At 41.0% G+C, this 19115-nt stretch overlaps 1 protein-coding gene across 2 annotated transcripts in view; it reads left to right on the top strand.

Annotated features, from left to right (window-relative positions):
• sgcd (sarcoglycan, delta (dystrophin-associated glycoprotein)) overlaps positions 1-18819 on the top strand; it is a 471411-nt gene extending 452592 nt beyond the window's left edge. For both annotated transcript variants that reach the window (XM_055017413.1, XM_023263457.3), the window contains one exon: positions 9991-18819. In XM_055017413.1, coding sequence (XP_054873388.1) covers positions 9991-10176 — 186 coding nt within the window. In that variant the 3' untranslated portion in view covers positions 10177-18819. The remainder of the gene's footprint in view (positions 1-9990) is intronic.
• Positions 18820-19115: the final 296 nt, after the last annotated feature.

The following is a 19115-nucleotide window of genomic DNA, read 5'->3' as shown; positions in this document are numbered from 1 at the left end:
GCCTCCAGATTAAGTGCTTCAGACAACCTGCTGGCTCGCTTCCTCTCTAACTGATCACATGTCTGGATGTGTTTCTTGCTGCATCTGACTTTTGTTTTCAGGCCTCAGCAATAATTCTGATGAGTCTAATGTAGCGTTGCAGCTGTAATAAGTCAGAATTTGCCTTAAAAGAGGTTTTTTTTTTTTTAAAAAAACAACCACCCTTTGATCAGTAAGGAGTGTTAGACGCAAACAGTCCAGCAAAGGTGTGATTTTCAGGTTTTTTCCTTCTCATCCATTTTAAATAGAGACCCTTATCATAAAATCTGTAATGATTAAGAGCAGATGAAGGTTAGCAAACACTCTCTGATGGTATTTCTCTGTAGGGGGCCTCCAAACTGGAAAAAAGATCAGATTACTGGGAAAAACGTTGGAGTGCCATCTTAATGGTCTCAGCATTTTGACAGTGTTGTGCAGAAAATGGGGAAATGCACTAAAAAAAAATATGAAACCATTATTGTTATCTCAGCTGCCACTAATAAAAATGACCTTGACAGACTTGAACTCGTCCAAAACAAAACCACCAGGTCATTTATGAAAGCAGTAGCATCAGATAGTCCTCCATTCATTCCTTGGCTAACTGCAATATCCAAACGGTGATTAAAAACAACAAGAAGAATTAAAAAACCTGAATTATAAGTGAGCTCCAACTGAAAATGAGGGTCCTGCATGGGACACAAACCCTCAACTAGTCCAAATGTTTATATGGCCTCGTTTGCGAACCATCATATATGTCGACTGGGAATTCCTTAGCATTCAACCTGTTCTGTCACTTAGGTATGAGGATTTGTTGTATTTTTCAAAAGATATTTGTATGTATAGATGTCCTGATCTGTTTTTTTTGCCCCTGATTTAATCCTAGTCATGTTATATTTAGCATCTGCTGATAATAAGTCCTGACCTGATACCATTTTCCAAGAATATACACACCTTAATTACATTAAAGTTGTATAAAATCAATCCAATGTGTGTCTTTGACAGCTGAAAAAGACGTAATTTTCATTTCTGCATCCACGCTGTTTCCTAATGTTCTGAAGGTGGTCTTGTTGTCTGAAATGCAGTGTTAGAGGGTAGGATGTACTGTGGCTCCAAAAGCTACAAAAGATGTCAGTAAATTTACAGTAGATTTGCTTTAGTAGCTGGTTGTGGGGTTTAGCCAGCAACGGGCACCATGACAAATACTTTTGTGCCACTTAATGACCTCCGAGTTAACTGTTGTGAGAAGCAACAAAACAATCAGAGTGAAACAATACTTGTCTTTGTGTCATTTAATAAACTAGAGAAAGGCAAAGTTCATCTTATTTTCCATTGAAATGGACAAAGCTCATACACAGAAATGTGTTCGGAGGACCTAACAAAGACAAACTTATATTCATCTTGTCACGTACACAATATTTTATCAAACATACACTGTTCAAAAGTTTGGGGTCACTTAGAAATGTCCTTATTTTTGAAAGATAAATATTGCATTAAATGAATCAGATATCTAGTCTAGACATTGTTAATGTGATAAATGACTATTCTAGCTGGAAACAGCTGATTTTTAATGGAATATCTCCATAGGGGTACAGAGGAACATTTCCAGCAACCATCACTCCTGTGTTCTAATGCTACATTGTGTTAGCTAATGGTGTTGAAAGGCTCACTGACGATTAGAAAACCCTTGTGTAATTATGTTAGCACATGGATAAAAGTGTCAGTTTCATGGAAAACATGAAATTGTCTGGGTGACCCCAAACTTTTGAATGGTAGTGTACATCTGCTGGTCTTTTAACAGCTGGTAGCAACAACAGCTGATGTGCAACAAACCATTTTTGCGTCCCAAATCATCTGCTAGTTGACAGAAACAGTAATGTCAACTGTGCTCAGTTTGTGATATCAGTTATTTTGGTGTTTATTATAAAACTGCTGCTTATTGATTGAGAAAACTGTTCTGAATTTGCAGTCCCAGGTAACTGTGATGTCCCTTTACTCTATTTATGACAGCGGACGTAAATAAAGCTTTGTGCCAGTAATGGTTGGTTAAAAAAATGTCTTTACTGGCCTCGATCCTTGAGATGAGATCTCTACTTTTATGTGTTCAGACATGATTTTGTTCTGAGGTTGTGAACTCTAGAAAGTCTGCTGTGATGGAAGCTAATGAAGATCCAAATCCTCAATTAGAAAACAATAACACTTAGCCATTTAGTTTCTTCATTTTCGGGGTCTTGGTATTGTCACTGTAACGGCCTGTCTTACCAGCTTCAAGGAAGCAATCATCTCTGTAAATAATAGGCAATTAACACTTCCTGTTTCACAAATGAAGCATAAGCGACAGTGTTTTTAAATCAAACCGTTCGCTAACTTGTGTATTTGATCACAAAGTTAAAAAACAAAAAACAAAAGGAACTTTGAAAATACATTTCTTTGTCGTCTTGCTTCAAACGTGCCTCCTTCTCTCCCACTCTGTGTACCGGCAAGTTGAGAAATTAACTTTTTTTGTCCTCTGGCCATCCTGGCTGATGGGGCTCGCTATTTCTCCTGTCCAATTTTATTTTTAGCAAACAACAATCCAAACAATAGTTAGCTCCCTCAGCCAGCACGGGCCAGAATTTTCATAATGGCTGGTGGCGATTTCCCACATACTGGCCGTCCACCAGAATCTGTTAGAGCCTCGCAGAGAAGCAGAGAACAGAAGTTGATTGTTTTTTTTCCACGTTTCTCATCCTCCCTTCTGTCACTAATTCTTTCCTCTTAGACTCTTTCATGTGCTAATAACTCTGTTTTTGGTTTCTTGTCCTTCCCTCCTCCTTCCCCCGTCCTCTTTCTGTCTTTAACTTTGCTTATTTACTATCTTCTTTCCCTTCCCGTTGGCTCATCCTCTCGTGCTGCTTCTTCCCTCCTGCTCCTAAACTCCTCCATCCATCCCCTGATTCGTTACACACATCAGTCCTCACATTCATCACGGTCGGCTGCGCTGATAAAAGGATTTCTCCTCCTTAGGTTGCACCAGTCGTGTCATGTCAGATCTGTTAAAATCAGCGGAGGAGGATTAGGGAGAAGAAAGTGTTTAAAAGTTTCCCACAAAAACAGTTTCGTACACGAAGGCGGGCGGCTGATAGGAGCTGGACGGAGGAGGGAGGCTGTTTCACGAAGATGCCCTTGGATCCAGTTTAGTCCAATTAAAAGTAGCGGCCTGAAACCACGCCTGCGCCGCGTCTTCTTGCACTTTTCATGGATGTGTGGTCAGAAATGAGGCCGCTGGAGTCACGGTGGGCAGCGCATGTAATTAGAATCACGTTCTCACACTCCATTAGTGTTGCAAATGTCCATTTGTCAAAGCTCTGTCTTACACGCTCCCTCTCTCCTTGGGCAACGCCGCCGCAATTACAGCAAGGTTTTGGCTATTAGACACCCACAGACCACACAGGCAGATCCAGAAATAGAGCCGCACACTCTCTTCTATAACATCTGAAGAGGCTCGTCGATACGAGGCTCCTGAGCACATATGCACATCGTCCTGAGGCGCATTTAAATCGATACAGCCGTCTAGACGGGCTGCATAACTGCTCACATTTTTCAGTTTTACACGTGTAACTGCAGTGACTCAGAACTGAACACATTCTGCACAGACTGAACTTCCTGTCTGGTTAACATGCTGCTGTCACCACACAGCTAGCTTTGTGTTAGCCTCACTGCTAGGAGGGTGAAGAGTACGATGAAGAGGCAAAGCGAGGCGCCGATCTACACCAATTAGCATGAAAGTCCCTGAAAATCTGTCAGAGGAAACAGCGAGCAGCATAAATTTCCAGCGTCTGTGTTTCCATTAACATATAAAGGACAATTATACATGAGGAGGGGTGTGTTTGAAGGCAGCAGAGGGTTTTTTACATTTCGTCCCATCACTGGACCATTGCAGGTCAAAATTTAAACCTAGACTGAACTTATGGAAATGAATCCCTTCATAAAGCTAGGAACCCTTCATTTGCAATGAGAATAGTGAGCAGAATAAAGTGATTTAACAGGCATGGCAACCTATAGATGAAAGAAAAGGTTAAAAATTAGCTAGTTTTGTTCTGTTCGTACGAGATGCAATCAAAAAGTTGTAAGACTGTTGGTGTTTACATGCACAAAACTAATTAGGTTACGTTATCTACAGAAAGTCCTCTGCTACATGCTAAAGAAATTAACGCATCAATGTTTTTAAGTTACGACAATTTATAGCATATTCATGTTCAACCGAGGAATTAGCTTTTCCTCTGCAATCAACGACATTTTCAAATACAACTTATTTAACAATTGGATTAGTTTCAACTCGTATTTCCACATAATTGAAAATGAGATTTTTTTTTTCTAATTTCCTAATTGCTCTAATTTGCTCTAATCACATCATCTCTAAAAAAAATAAATCGGACATTACAATCAAACAGTTACTCAGTACTTGAGTAGTCTTTTCACCAAATACTTTTTTACTCTTACTTGAGTAATTTTTTGGATGACTACTTTTCACTTCTACTTGAGTGATATTATTTTGAAGTAACGTTACTCTTACTTGAGTACAGTTTTTGGCTACTCTACCCACCTCTGCTGAAATTGCAGCGAGTTTTATTAACTGAACGCGGTAAAATGTAACGCAGCAATATTCAAGGTCTTCATAGAAAAAAACAGTGGCTAAAACTGGTGCAAAACCCATTTTGTTCATTATTCTGTTTGTCTCACCTTTACCTGGCTAATTTATACGTACTTTTGCCCTTCACAGCTTCAGACACACACACATGAATATCATTTATCCACCCACACACACTCTTTTCAGCACAGGCTGTGGAGTGTCTCACACCGTCTGCCCCTCATGGCGAAAGATTTGTTCAACAGCAGCTGTCTGAGGAAGTCAGCTGAGACTCTGCTTTAAAAGTGTTCCAGGTCATTTGATGGCAATGCCTCCCCGAGGCGCCCGGTAATGGCTCCTTTACCTTTTTATGGCTGGAGAGCTCCTCCTCTCCGCGGCCGGTGAAACACCAGCGCTGTACGAGCCCCAGGAGGCCGGCGGGGATGGGATTCATGCAGCTGTGACTTGTGGCTGTGCAGAGGGAGAAAGATGGTTTGTTCCAATCAGTGAGGGGAGGAAAATGAGTTATGAGTTAATGTGTTTGTGGAGGGAGGTGTCAGAACAACTTTTCTGGGGCTTGGCTGCGCTTTTATTGCTCAGGAAACAAGAGAAATAACCTGGGAATCGGCAGATAGTAAACTTGTACTGTTTTTTTTTCATTTACCCTGCTCCTTCTCTTTGCCAATGAAATACTTCAAAACATCGTAAGTGAATTTTCTGTGAATCTCGGTCGTAGATCTACCTCTGTTATTGGCCTCACCTGTCTGTTGATGACGGGACATCATAACATCCTATCTTGGTGATGTCAAACACCTTATCTTCCAATTTTACTGAGCGTAATCTGGATTTACACCAGAATTTAATGGCTTCTTCTTTGCCCGGCGCACCTCTCCACCAAGTGTTGTGAAATTTAGCCGCATGGATTTTGCAGGAAGACAGACAGAAAAATCAAACCACCCTGATAACATTCTTCTGTCTTGCCTCTTGCCTTGTCAGAAGAACAAAATAAGTGCTGCAATTCAGTTCCCACACAATGACTACGAACACTGAAAAGCCATGTGATGATAAACTGGCAAGTAAATGACTTACTCTTGAAATGAACAAGTCTGTTTTGTGTTTTATTCTCATGAATGGCACTGCAGAGACTTCACTAACTGTGAATGAATCAGTTCGAAGCACTTAAAGTCGGCTGATCGATAGCTGACCAGCAGTTCCTTCCTTCACCCAGACGTTATTAACCCTTCGTACGCAAATCGCTCAGCTCTCGTTGCTCCCTTGATTTTCTGCAAAAAAAAAAAGCCGGAGATGTTTTTTTTCTCCTGAGCAAATGTCAGGTGAGAAGTCAGCCATACAGTTTCAGTGTTTTTTTTTCATCATTTTCATCCTCCAGAGGTGATATCCAGAGATAACAGCAATGAGAAGCTGCTGGTATTAGTATTTTAGGTGTCCAGCTGAATCAAACTAGACAATAGAACATGTATAGTGGCCTGAAATTGGGCAAGATGCAGGTTTAGTTCAGTTGTAGTGTTTTTGGGCCAATTCTGTGGCATCACACTTGGGCTGAGTTATTTGTTTTGGCCTGCCCAAACTGAACTATTATGGGGCTAAATTGCTTCAATGAATCCTGATTTCCCACAAGGACAAACAAGGTAGATATTCTGGACACGTCACATTACTCCAGAATTATCCAATAGTTAGAAGTCAGCATACATTTGCATTGTTATGATTTGTATTGAACAGTTTTTAGCATCCTGAGCTGGCGGTCAGAGCTAATGGCAATGAGGAGCTGCTGTTAAAGTTAGTTTTTCCACTGGAAAGATGGGGAGTCCAGTGGAGCATTTACAGACTCTGAATTGGGTCAGTTGAAGCCATGTTTTGGCAGCTCTGGTTCAGTCAGGATGGTCTGATCTGGGTAGGTTTTTGGTGCATGGATTTTGGCTGAGAATTAGTTAAAATTTGAACCATGCAGGGTGACCTGAATTTGGGAAGATGGTTCGAGTAAGTGTCCTTGGACTGATTTTGAGGTGCCATCCATACCATACCTGGGTGAAGTTACTTCTTCTGGCCTACTAGCTGTGGCCTACAAACCATGTTGGTTTCCATTTGGTAGTGGAGTTAGCAACTCTACGACAAGAGGCTCATTGTTCCATAGATCTGTCCATCAGCTATACCCGCTTTGTCCTGTAGAGATCTTGTTGAACATCATTGAACATCCCAGCTAGCATTGGGAAAAGATCGAGTTCTGAAATTCACATTCACACCTATATAAGATCATTTTAGTAATGCCAGTTGTTATAACCAAGCTCGCTATGGTCCAGGGAAGCAACATCAAAGCTGTTTTTGTTTTAGCAAAGTCATTTTTTGCTTAGTAGCTTAATTAAAACACAAAAGAGGCAAAGCTGCAGAGAAAAACAAGTTCTGTGGGTGTTGCTTAGACAACACTAAAATAAATATGCTAAAATAAGTCAAACCCGAAGGTGTTCCGACAGGTACAGGGGGAACATGCAAACTCCACACCGAAATTCTCCAGCCAAACCCAGAATCCTGTTGTTAACACCGCCCACAGGCACATTGTTCATCAGCCTTAAACATCTTGGAACACTATTAAAATAGCTCCTATTGATAAATATGTGTTAGAGCCACAAACTAGGGCCATATTTAACCACTCTTCCACTATGTATACTTGGCATAGACATAGAAATCCAATTAGCTTCAGTATTAAACAACCTTAACTGCTCTTTTAGGTTCTTGAAGATGTTCCACCTCTCATTCAGCATGCTTCTCACTTTTAACTGACTAGGGAGTTTCAAATCTGTATAGCCACCTCTAGTTCAGATGGATAAAGTACAATGTAATAACATCGACCTCAGAGTTGTTCCTATTGCATCACAGTTCATTAGGAACAAGAAAATTCATACCAAAAATTAATTTTCAAATCCAAGCAGACAAACACACACTTATTTTGATCAAAGAAAAGCTGCCTGAACACATATTATGTCTATTGTTGGAAATTTTAGTGCCATTTCGTGACTGTGCACAACTGGGTTCTAGTGTGCCTTAACATAAATCTCTTGAAAACTGCAAAATAATCCAGTTTTTCTGGCCTTTGAGAACCTGCCGTCGCCTATATATTTTCTCCTGCTTCAGGGACTCCAACTGGTGACATTTAGCTGACAGGCATGCTTATTTACTGTCCTGTAGGCCAACGTTGCCTTAATCTATGGGAGATTTGCTCGCAGAGATGGTGCCGGTCAGATGCATTCTGGGTGACTTTTATCATGGATATTACTCGGCTGTGCAATGATGCTGTGAGCCTCAAATCCCACTCATGACCTTTACCGTTCATTCCACTCGTGCACGTTCATCTCCCTCTGCAGCTATGTCCGAAACAGGTGGAATATGCTGGAAATGTGGATGGGGAAAGTCACTAAAATACAAGTGAGAAAAGCTGCATGGATGTTGCTACCGAGTGAGACTTTCAGTATCTAGATCACTTAACATTCCACGCAGGCAACAGAGTGCAGTGCTAAGGTGGTAGGAGCTGCAGACACTATTTGTGTGAGTCCAATCCTGCGAGTTAGAAGTCCTGGGAAGAAAAATAACAGCTAAGCTATGGAGAGCGAGCGGAGAGATTTGCTTTGAGAGCAATTAAGAGTGATGAGACGAGAAGAGACACATGATTCAGCCGGGAGTTTTCTGAGGTGAAGATGAACGAGGGAAAAAAGATGAGTTTTCAGCCTGTAATGAAGGAAAATGAGTGAGTCCTTTGGTCGGAATAAATGTGATGATCTAGAGAGGTCAAATATACTGTGTGTTGTGCAGACAGGTGACAAATTAACAGACAAACCCAAGTTGTTGACCTCTACGATGAGGGAATCCAGTGGTTCTGTTATACTACGGGGACATACAAAGTTATTCTGAGTAATCTCAGTAATGTTATGATGAGAAACGTCTACCCTGATTTGACTGATCTCTTGATGGAAGACAATGTTCCCATCCATAGGGCACAAGGTGTCAAAACAGTAACCAGATCTGAAACCCAATTATACACCTAAAGGGGATTGTGGGCTGATAGCTAGACATCAAAACACAAAATGAGGGAATATCTTTTGAAAGAATGCCGTTTTATCTCTCCAGTAGAATTCCTGAGACTTGAAGAATGAACATCAAGGTTCATTGAACTTGTTCCGGAAGTATCTGGTGGCACAGCACCTTAGTAAGACTGTTTGGGTGCTTTTGGTTATGCTAGCGTTAGCATTTCCTTAATAATTTCCTCATTTCTTGCATCTTAGCTCCTCCCAGTGAGGATGTAGGGGGTTGGATACAGGGTTGGGTGTGAGTTCCTGCCTCAAGCCAAGGACAGGAAAATGGATCATGAGATGTAAAGACGGCTTGGTACAACTTCCACAGTGATTGTATCGGACTGTTGTGGTAAACAGGGAGCTTCACTGGAAGGCAAAGCTCTCGATTTACCAATCAATCTACATTCCAACCCTCATTTGTGGCCATGAGCGTTGAGGAGTGACCAAAACAATTAAATCTCAGGTCAAAGCAGCTAAAATGAGTTTTCTCTTAGAGACAGAACAAGGAGCTCAGAACTGGCGTTGCTGCAAGTTAGATGCCTCCTGGTTTCCCTCTATTGTTTTATTTGGGGGCAAATCCAAATGAAAGGAGAACCCAAAAACTCACTGGAGGGATCACATGTGTCATCTGACCTGGGAACACCTTGAAGAAGCTGTAGAACATTCCAGTGGAGAGTTATGTTCTGCTTAGCCTCTTCAGAAGAAACAAAGATAGCTGGATAGTAGAACTTCCACTCCAGGAAGTTAGCATAATGAAAAACACCTTATATGTTCATTTGTGCTTTAATGTGCCACCAAAGCAAGTAAATATGGCTGCCTCAGAGTTGTTATAGGCAACTAGGTTAGAGGGTAACCCATCATTTGCATTAAATTAGACTAAACATGACCGGGACTCTGCTTGAATGCTGATCTTTTCATAAATATGTGTTTCGAGTGCACAATTTTGCCTCATTTCTACACAAATTTGACTCTGTGTAGTAAATGCAGCAACTTTGACCTCTTTTGTGCAGCTATACATGTAGATTTGGTAAATATTTCACAAACATAAAAACATATCCAGCTTATATAGGTGTGTCTTTGCAACAATTTGTGATGCCTACAGCTCCAAATTTAGCTTTTTTTGAGCCCACTTTAAGAATACAATGCAACATGTTTGCATCCACCAACTGGAATCCCACATTTCCTAACCATCTCATCTTTCTTTGTCTGTCCAGAGAAAGCTCTACTGGTTTTATCTCCCTTCTTTTATCCAGTCTCACCAGTTTTCTTTCCTTCCACCCGTAGATTTCTCTGGACGCCCGGAGGATTCGCCTGATGCGGCTGCCGGAGGGGAAGGCCTCCACCAGCTCCTCGTCCTCCGGGACCAGGCAGACTGTCTACGAGGTTTGCGTTTGCCCCAACGGGAGGCTTTTCTTGTCCCAGGCTGGCACCGGATCCACCTGCCAGATCAGCAACAACGTCTGCCTCTAGGACTGACACAATATAAATAAACCACACAGACATCCTGAAAGACAGACGGGCTTAAAAACAGACAGATGTACACATATCGCCTGCCTCTAGGACTGATTCACAGCAAACACGTTCAGAAAAACAAAGGCTGCCGGAGACGACGGTCACGGAAACAATCATAGATACCGCACTTCCACGGACACACTGATGTTTTGGATCAGCCGATATGTTCAAAAGGCCAAACTTTGAGTCAAAGCTGCTGACAGGTGCCAACAAAATGATTTTCTAAGAGTAGAGAAGCCTTTCAGCCTCTCCACTGAGTCTTTATACATGTAGGACGTGATGATACTGGGCTTTTAAATTGAATTATACACACAAATAAAACAAGAAATGCATTGTAGTGCAGGATTGAACGGCTCCTCCATCTCAACTCTGGCACTATTTAACAAAAGGTAATATATCGGTGTGATCCTAACAGTCATTATGCTATTTGTTAATAGCGAACGCTCATTACAGATGCACACACACTAGCTCCAAGACATCTATACACACAGTATACATTAACATTTGGTGCGCGCACACACACACACACACACACACACACACACACACACACACACACACACACACACACACACACAGTATTTGCTCGTAGAAGCCTCCTGGTAGAAACTGAGAGGGAAAAAACCTCCAGAGATTTACTAGAGAAGACAATGATCTGTTCCCTTTTCTCCCTCAAGAGCATCTCAGTACCAGAATCACTAGGGTGATCACCCATGGCAACAGGCTCTCTCCTCCGTTCTTCTTCTTCCATCCCCTTCATCTTCCGTTTCTTTCCCCTGCCATAGCCTCTTACACCTGAGATATTTTACTTTCTCACCGCTCACGAGGCATTTTAAAGCCCAATAGGCACACTAAAGCACCGACTGATGGCCCTCCTGACACAAATCGGATCAGGACATAAAACAACCGCAAAGATTTGGACATTGATTGAGGTATAACACATTGCAGACAGTGATTTCAGTCAGAATAATGTGCTTTACAGTGCCTGTGTGACAGTCTCCAAGTGAACTTTGAAATGATTCGGCTAAAGTTGACTTCAGACTCTGAAGCCATGTTCACGTCACGTCGCATTTAGTCAGCGCTGATGATTCAACTCCCAGAAAGGCATGTTTATTCAGTGGAATTATTTGATTTTAAAAACAACAAATGACCTCTCTGCCCTGGACGTGGATCCAAACGTGATGTTTTTTAAGTGACTTTTTTCCAGAAAGATTCATGACTTTGTGCCAAATGGTACTTTTTTTTTGTTTTTTAGATGAAATCCTGGATTTGTTTTTTTGCCCCCTAAAATCTACTCACATCAATTTGTCAGTTTGCATATTTTCCAAGTTCGTCTATTTTTATGTCACAGTCAATCCCTCACTTCTTGAATCAAACTTTACATTGGTCCTTTGTGTGATTTGCCGTGAACATGGCAGCAGTTATTTTTATACATCTGATGTAAACTGCTGTCTTTACATTTAGTGGATAATTGATTTCATTTTCCAGCGTTCTGCATAAATTCTGTTTCCTCCTGATGAAACAGCTTCACCCAGCAGTCGTCCCGACAGTGAAGAAAACCACAAATACAAACAACATCCTTGGCGTTTCTAAAATCACACATGAAGCAGCAGAAATGTCCGACGTAAGCTGCTCGAACCTCGGCGGTGGTCACCCTACTTGCTTCTTGTACTGGGACATTTTTTAAAAAGGACAAAATAAAAACTGTAAAAAAAACTAACATGAGCCACTCTGTTGAAAGAGGGGAACTGTGCCTGTGCCTTACGTCGATGCACTTGTGGCAAGAAGAAGCACATCACACAGACTTTCTTTGGCATTAGTGAGTAACATGACCTCTGATTTCAGTTCAGTTTCAACCGATTCACAAATCGTTCCTTCTGTGCGAATGCAAAGACCTTCGGCCACATCTGAACCACAGCGCCTCCCAGCTATCGGCGCTTGACTCTGCAAAGGGATGCGTTAGTTTCGTTTTTAGATTTAGCTTCCCGTTGCTTTGCTTTTCGTGATCAGGTATTCTGAGTGGAACTCTGTGTGTGGTTCTGTTATTGCTAAAAGTGGCAAACGTGTGATCCTGTGGAGTTTAATAGGCACATGAGAGCACCGATTTTTACTGCTCATCTCAAACCACTTGGCCACAAACGTCTAGTTTCTCCTGAATGTTGATACACAAGATCTTTTTATTTTTGCACATACAAGTACTCTCTTAGTCCTTTCTTACTCTTTTGCTCCATTATCTTAATTCTATATATTAATACTGCAATTTCAATGCACAGATATTGTAGAAAATAGGATAAAGATTAACACTTGATCAATTGATTACCGCTGATAATTTAACCAGTATACAAAATATTTATTAACTGATAAGGCAGAAGATGAAGGACATTTATGTCAGAAATGTGCTATAGATCAGCTGTAGTACCTGGTTGTTCCACCAGGTGGAGCCTCTTACTGTTTAATACTGTAGAGACCAGAGGAGGCATCACTCAGACTACAGACAGTTACATGTTAGCAAGCAAAGAGCACTGTGGGAGTTTAACTAGTAATGGGCACCTTGAGCAAGACTTCTGTGCCACTTAATGACTTCCAGCTTTATGAGTTTAAGACAACTGTGTTTGACTATGACCGTGCTTATAGTTGATCTTAGCTTGTCTTAAAACTTTTGTGGGGTTTAGACTTCTGTAGCATTTAATGACTTCCACCAGAGCTTATGAGTTTAAGACAACCGTGAACGACTAGAACTGCGTTTCTAGCTGATCCTAGCTTGTCTATCAACTATTGTGTGGGTTTAGCTAGTAATGGGCACCATGACAAAGACTTCTGTGCTGCTTAATGACTTTCAGCCAGAGCTTATGTGTTTAAGACAGCCGTGAATGGCTAAAACTGTGCTTCTAGCTGATCCTGGCTCGTCTTAAAACTATTCTGGGGGTTTAGCTAGCAACAAGGCAACATGACAAAGACTTCTGTGACATTTAATGACATCCAGCCAGAGCTTAAGTGTTTAAGACAATCATGAATGACTAGAACTGTGTTTCTAGATGATCCTAGATGGTCTTAAAACTATTGTTGGGGTTTAGCTAGCAATGGGCACCATGACAAAGATTTCTGGAGACTTCCAGCCAGTGCTCATCTGGTTGAGATGAATTGGAATCGACTAGGACACCATTCCTGTATCTCACTGACATATGTCACAGACTACCTTAGCGGCTTTGTGGGAGTTGACAAAGTCTTGTGAGCTCACATTTTTAGGTAAAAGTCTGTTTGGACGGTGCTCCTACAGCTCACTGGAAGAGGAAATCAAGCTAACAGCTTTTGATACAAGACCATTATTAAAAAATTATACATCAACAAACATGTAAAACTTCAGCTTTCTTCTACTTTTCCAGCCTGGGGTAGCAGTGGATCAACAGGGTTTTCTCGACGTACCTCTCTCCAGCAACATATCTGCTTTTTTTTGGAAGTTTTGGGTTTTTTGGCTTCATCAGACCTTTAATGTGCAATTTGGTTCAATTTGGGAGTGATTTGTTGCTCCAAACTAAGGAGTTTTAGTATCTCAAGATTGAGTGATGAGACAATATGGATATATATATCTAACAGTGCATTCATTTTCTCCACAATATCTACAATATCTGCAGCAATGAAAGCAGAGTAAAATGTGCACGTGGATGTGGAAATATGGCAAAAATCAAGACACTAAAATGTAGTTTTACATGTTACAACACATCACAAAGGTAAAGATGTGAAGATCTTGCAGGTAAACACCCTCCAGAAACTAGACGTCGTAGCGTTTATTTATATCTTCTGGGTGTCGCATCCTTTTCCAGAGTCGGGCGTACCAACCTCCTGCTCTCCCCTCAGCTTCTCTGTCGCTGTATATTAAAGGACTTTCATAAATATTTCACCATGAAATCGAACCTATCTGATGTGTTTTTTGACTACATGTACACAAGAGAAATACATCTTTTTATACGGTTGTATATGTAAATACTGAACACGTAACGGCGTCAGATGATACACGCCGATGAAAGAGAACCAGTGCTCTTTTACAAAAAGGAAAACCTTTTTTATAATGTACATCAGTGTTTTTATACTAAAAGGGCAAAAAGAAAATAAAGTTAAAGGATATTCATTGAGTTAGCATGTAGAGCACTGTATACGATGTTCGCCTGTGGAGAACAAGCTGGTTTTGTTTTTACGCCTTCTCGCCTCTCCTGCTGAGCTCAGATGTTTCACACAAACCTGCTTTTGTTTTCTTTTTTTGTTGTTGTTTTGTTGTTGTTGTTGTTGTGTCGGCCCGAGGTCTTTGCATTCTCTCTCCAAGTGTGCAGTGTGTAAATCTGTGCTATGATGAGTGAGCTTTTTGTTTTTGTTCTTCTGCTCCACAGAAAGTGTTGAATGAGTCTCAGAGAAGCAAACAGGAAAAAACCAAAAGAGAAAATCAAAGCAGAGAAGGAAAACGATGCGTGGGGCCGAGGAGGAATGTGCTGCAACTGTCGAATTAATAACACAAAAACTGGAAACAAAAATCTGTTGTGTTTGAATAAAAGTCAACAATTAATCAGTACAAATTACTCAAATCTTTAAGTGCAAAATGCAGAAACCTTGGATTGAAGGTAACCCGAACCCAGCAGACTGTATTGCCGATCAATCGATAGTATTGATCGTATATTGTGAGCACTCCTCTTCGCCCTGTGAGGTCAGCTGAGCGCTCCGTCCTTCCTTTTCTGGCTGAGTATTTACGTTTTCCCTCATTCTTCAGTCTAAAACTGCCGCTCATGGAGTAGTTTTCAAGGATGCCAAAATAAAAAGGCGTTGTTCAAATTGACTGCAGGTGTCGTTGGATCCTCCCAGAAGAGAAAAAAATGCTTGAAATTCTACAGACCGGAAACTTTTTGTCTTTTTAGGGTTGAGTTTTCTTCAGTGGAGACATGAAGCTGCAGCCTCTCTCCTGACCAGCCTCATCTGTAGCTGGATTAAATAAAGAAAATGCGGCGATTTGTCGTTTTAAATGAATAAAACAAGACTTTTGGTAACAACTGCAGCTCACATGACGCTTTGAAAGTGTGCAGTTGTTAATGAATAATGGGAAAAACCAACAAAAACCATCCATGCGATGGCTTTTAGGTGCAGGACATAAATATATGTCAGTTCTGATGTGGAAAAATCTAGTTTTCACACTGGTTTAGATGCTTCCAAGAACATTTACTGAATTTAATTAAATGCTACCATATATTGATTTAATAAAGGTTCTTGGGAGCCTCTGTGCCATGTTGGTGCATTTTATGTCATGCCAACTAGCGTGCAAATTGTTAGCTATAGCATTATTCATGCTAAGTGAAGGCTGTTTAATAGCAGAGCTGAACCATTTTTATTAAATATCCTTTAACAGTGAACTTCAACTGATCTATTATGGCCATAATTGCTCGCTTTTGTCAGATTTTTTGCACATTTTCATGCAAAATCTGATAGATATGAGTTTTTAGAATAATGTAACGCTTGCTGCTAGCAAGATTTTCTAGCTAATTTAACTTCATTTTATATAGCTTCATTTAAAGTTCTACTATTATTGTCAGAATTTATTTACATTAATATCATTTCTGCCAGTTCTGGAGTCAAGATGGAGCTCTAACTTCCAGAAATGACTCTGATTCGATAACAACTATGAGGCTAATGCTAATATTTTTTTCCACTCGGCTGTTTGCATGTGTGACCTGCAGCGTTTTCCTGCAGCAGAAACATCTTTTACTCAGAATATGTGCAGAAAACGACCAGAGCATGTTTCAGATCTTTAGATTTACCGACGACAGAAGAAACTAACAGGAGAGACGGTGCAGCCTTCATATCTCTCTGAAATAAGAAGGTTTCAGGGGTGAAAATATGACTTTTATCTGAATTCATGAACAAAAGAAAAATGTGACTCAACATTTCATCGTAAAAAAAACAGTAATTTCTCTTTTTATCAATGCAGAGCATCATGGACTGATGTACTTCTGCAAACATTCATAAAAGGGTCGAATGTTCACAACATTTTAGTTTCTAACTATGTTTTATTTTCTTTCTATTGGGCTGTTTTGCTTTAACAACCCAGAGCTCATGTCTTTTCTGTGAGTTTTCAGGAGTTCACATTTCTATATATTCTGTCATTTATTTGCCAGTAGACCCTTACTTCTCGTGGTGTACATTTCCAGTAATTAAAGCTCACTTTATTTAAATTTGACGACTCTTAACTGCTAAATTGACGCATCTCTATGCTGTGAGGACGTACTTCATGTTTCTGGGTCAGTTTGCTGATTTATTTTTCCTTTTCATTTTCGTCAGGATGTACACACAACAACTTTTAAGTGACACTTTCATTTTGGAGATAAAGATGTGAGCTCCTAGATACGTAGAGAAGCATGTGCCCTCGTGTTCTCCACGCCGCCTCTATAGCGGCCGCGACGTCAGCTGATCGTATCACAGATGATCCATACAGGAAGCGGAACATCGGACAGTGATGCCGGATTTAATCTTCGCCGACGACAGCAGGCCGCCGGGTTTTTATCTGCCGCCGTTCCCCTCCCAGTTTTGGCTCGCTTTCACATTCCGCTGACGGCTTCATCATCTTGGTTCCGACGGCGCGAGTCATCATATGTGTGAAATTGGTTTCCAGAGTTTCGATGGCTTCCTTTGTTTCGGAGTGTAAAACTGGCCGACGTGCAAAAAAAAGAAAAGAAACACCCCGGAGCTTCTTGCCAGGCAATAATGAGGCTTTTTTATTCCAGACAAAACAGCCCCAACTGCCTGTTTTGTGTTTTTCTTTAGTTGCAGACGGTTGCTAAACTCCTTTTTTGCCTTCTAGTGGAAATCTCATTTAGCAAGTCAAACCCCGCCGTCGTCACCGAGCGTCAGCAGCTGTTCACCACTCTCTGATCCCTTTAAAAAACTGACAAATGAAGCTTTTTTTCAGCAGCGGCGGTGTAAAAACTCAAACATCCTCCAGCGAGCTTTGATTCTCCGGCTCCGGCCTCCGGCCTCCATGCTGGGAGGTCAGCCCAGGTCAGGCCTCCTCTCTTGTTCGATGCGTTATCAGCCGAGTGAAGCGTCGCCGCCCCAGATTAAGCTCCTCGCCTTCTCCAGCTGTGGACGGTTTGATCTGCGTTTCTGTGCAGCCGGAGGCCTGAAAAACGTTCCCCTCATTAGCCGATCTTCGCTAACCTCCAGCTTCGTCTCTAAAAAGCTCAGATTTGCAGATATTGGATTGAAAAGAAAAGCACTTCCCTGGACTCCTTTCTGTCGTAATAATTTCTCAGAGGATTGACGTTAGCGGTTAGCTGCTTTTCTCATCAATCAAACATTAGATATGGAGGCTTGAACTCAGTTTTTTTCTCATCCAGTGGCTCCCATTCTCTTGTTTCCACAAAGCTGACAGCCGACCGAGGTCAAGCGGCGATTTCCCAGATAAAGATTTCATATGATAATTCGCCATTTCACTGTTCGGCTGCTCTTTTATTAAAAGAGCCACCCTCTCAGAGACGACTTTCCTCTTGGATTATTGGAATAAGAAGCCCATAAAGCCGGGAGGGAGTTACTGACACGACTCCTCGCTGCAGAAAAAGGTTTTTGTCTTTCTACAGAATGTTACCTAAAGGGCTGCATGAAGAGGAAACGTAAAGCAGCTTTACTTGAGGGTGGAAGTTATTTAAATATTCAAAACACCTGAGTTTGAATCTGCTGTTGCATGTCGCCTCCATGTTGCCAAAGAGGCGTTTTTTTTCTCATTTTTCCGGCTTTCGTACGTGACAACAACAGTTTGAACGGCGCAAAACTTGATTTAAAGTCCGATTCGGTGGATAAAATAATGTGAGTGATGTTAATTTTGCAATTTAATTTCTATTTACTGGTCTGATTTGCGATTTTATGTGATGTTTGCTGAGATTTATCACGAGTTCTTGGGTGTTTTTAGAAATATCTAGATTTGACTGCAGTGAGTGTAAAGAAATATATTTTGTTTGGTGTGTTTGTTTTTGCAGATTTGATGCCGAGTGTGTACAGAGTATTTACAGATACTCCTGGGTTTAGTGTTTTAGTGAGAAAAGTCACAGATAGATTCTAACCAACAGATTTGGAGTTTCAAAGTGGGTTTGCTAATTTTTTTCAGCACAAACCGACTGAATCTGTCGCCTCTGATGTCATTCTGTCACATTTTCCACTTGTACAAAGCCACTGTAAATACAGGAAGGAGACGTTTTTTGTACCGTTCACCCCGTCGCTTAACAAACACAACGGTTTGGGTTTCGTCGTGGATCTCGGAAAACACCTGCTGCAGATTGTACCGGAAAAATCCAGTGTTTGCTCGAGTTCAGGCTCTGTGAATATGAGGTTCTGTTTTTATTTTCCACTTTTGTGACGGTTTCTGTTTGTTTTCTCTGTTTGTACCACGATGGCGTAGAACATCCAGGGGGATCCTCACACATTCTATGCAAAACAAATGGATATAGAACACATTGTAACGATGCAATGGATTATGTCGGTGAACTCTTAAATTTATGATACTTTCTGTATACAGTTTGTATTTATGAACTGAGTTGCAATCTAAACTGTATCAATAAACTTATTTTAAAAAGATCACCTCCACCCGACACAGTGACGGTGAGTGTTTGCACTTCACAGCTCGTTGTTTTAAACGTCGGTTTCTGGTTTTAAAGCCTGACATCTCAGTAAAAAGTCACTAATCTGATGCTGCAGAACCTCATGTGTTCTGGTTATTTCATGGTGAAAATAAAAATCTGGGGCAAATGTCACATTGCAGTTTCTGTCTAGTCAGAGCGATGGTTTCTGTACAGAGCCAGTTTCTTTGGCCCAAAAAAGCATTTTCACTACCGAAAAAGAATAGAAAGGGGACTTATGACTCTTTACATTCT

This window comes from Amphiprion ocellaris, chromosome 14 (assembly GCF_022539595.1).
Source record: "Amphiprion ocellaris isolate individual 3 ecotype Okinawa chromosome 14, ASM2253959v1, whole genome shotgun sequence".
In the NCBI taxonomy this organism is placed as follows: Eukaryota; Metazoa; Chordata; class Actinopteri; family Pomacentridae; genus Amphiprion; species Amphiprion ocellaris.
The sequence above is the reverse complement of the archived record's forward strand: the minus strand, read 5'-3'. Positions and strand labels throughout refer to the sequence as shown.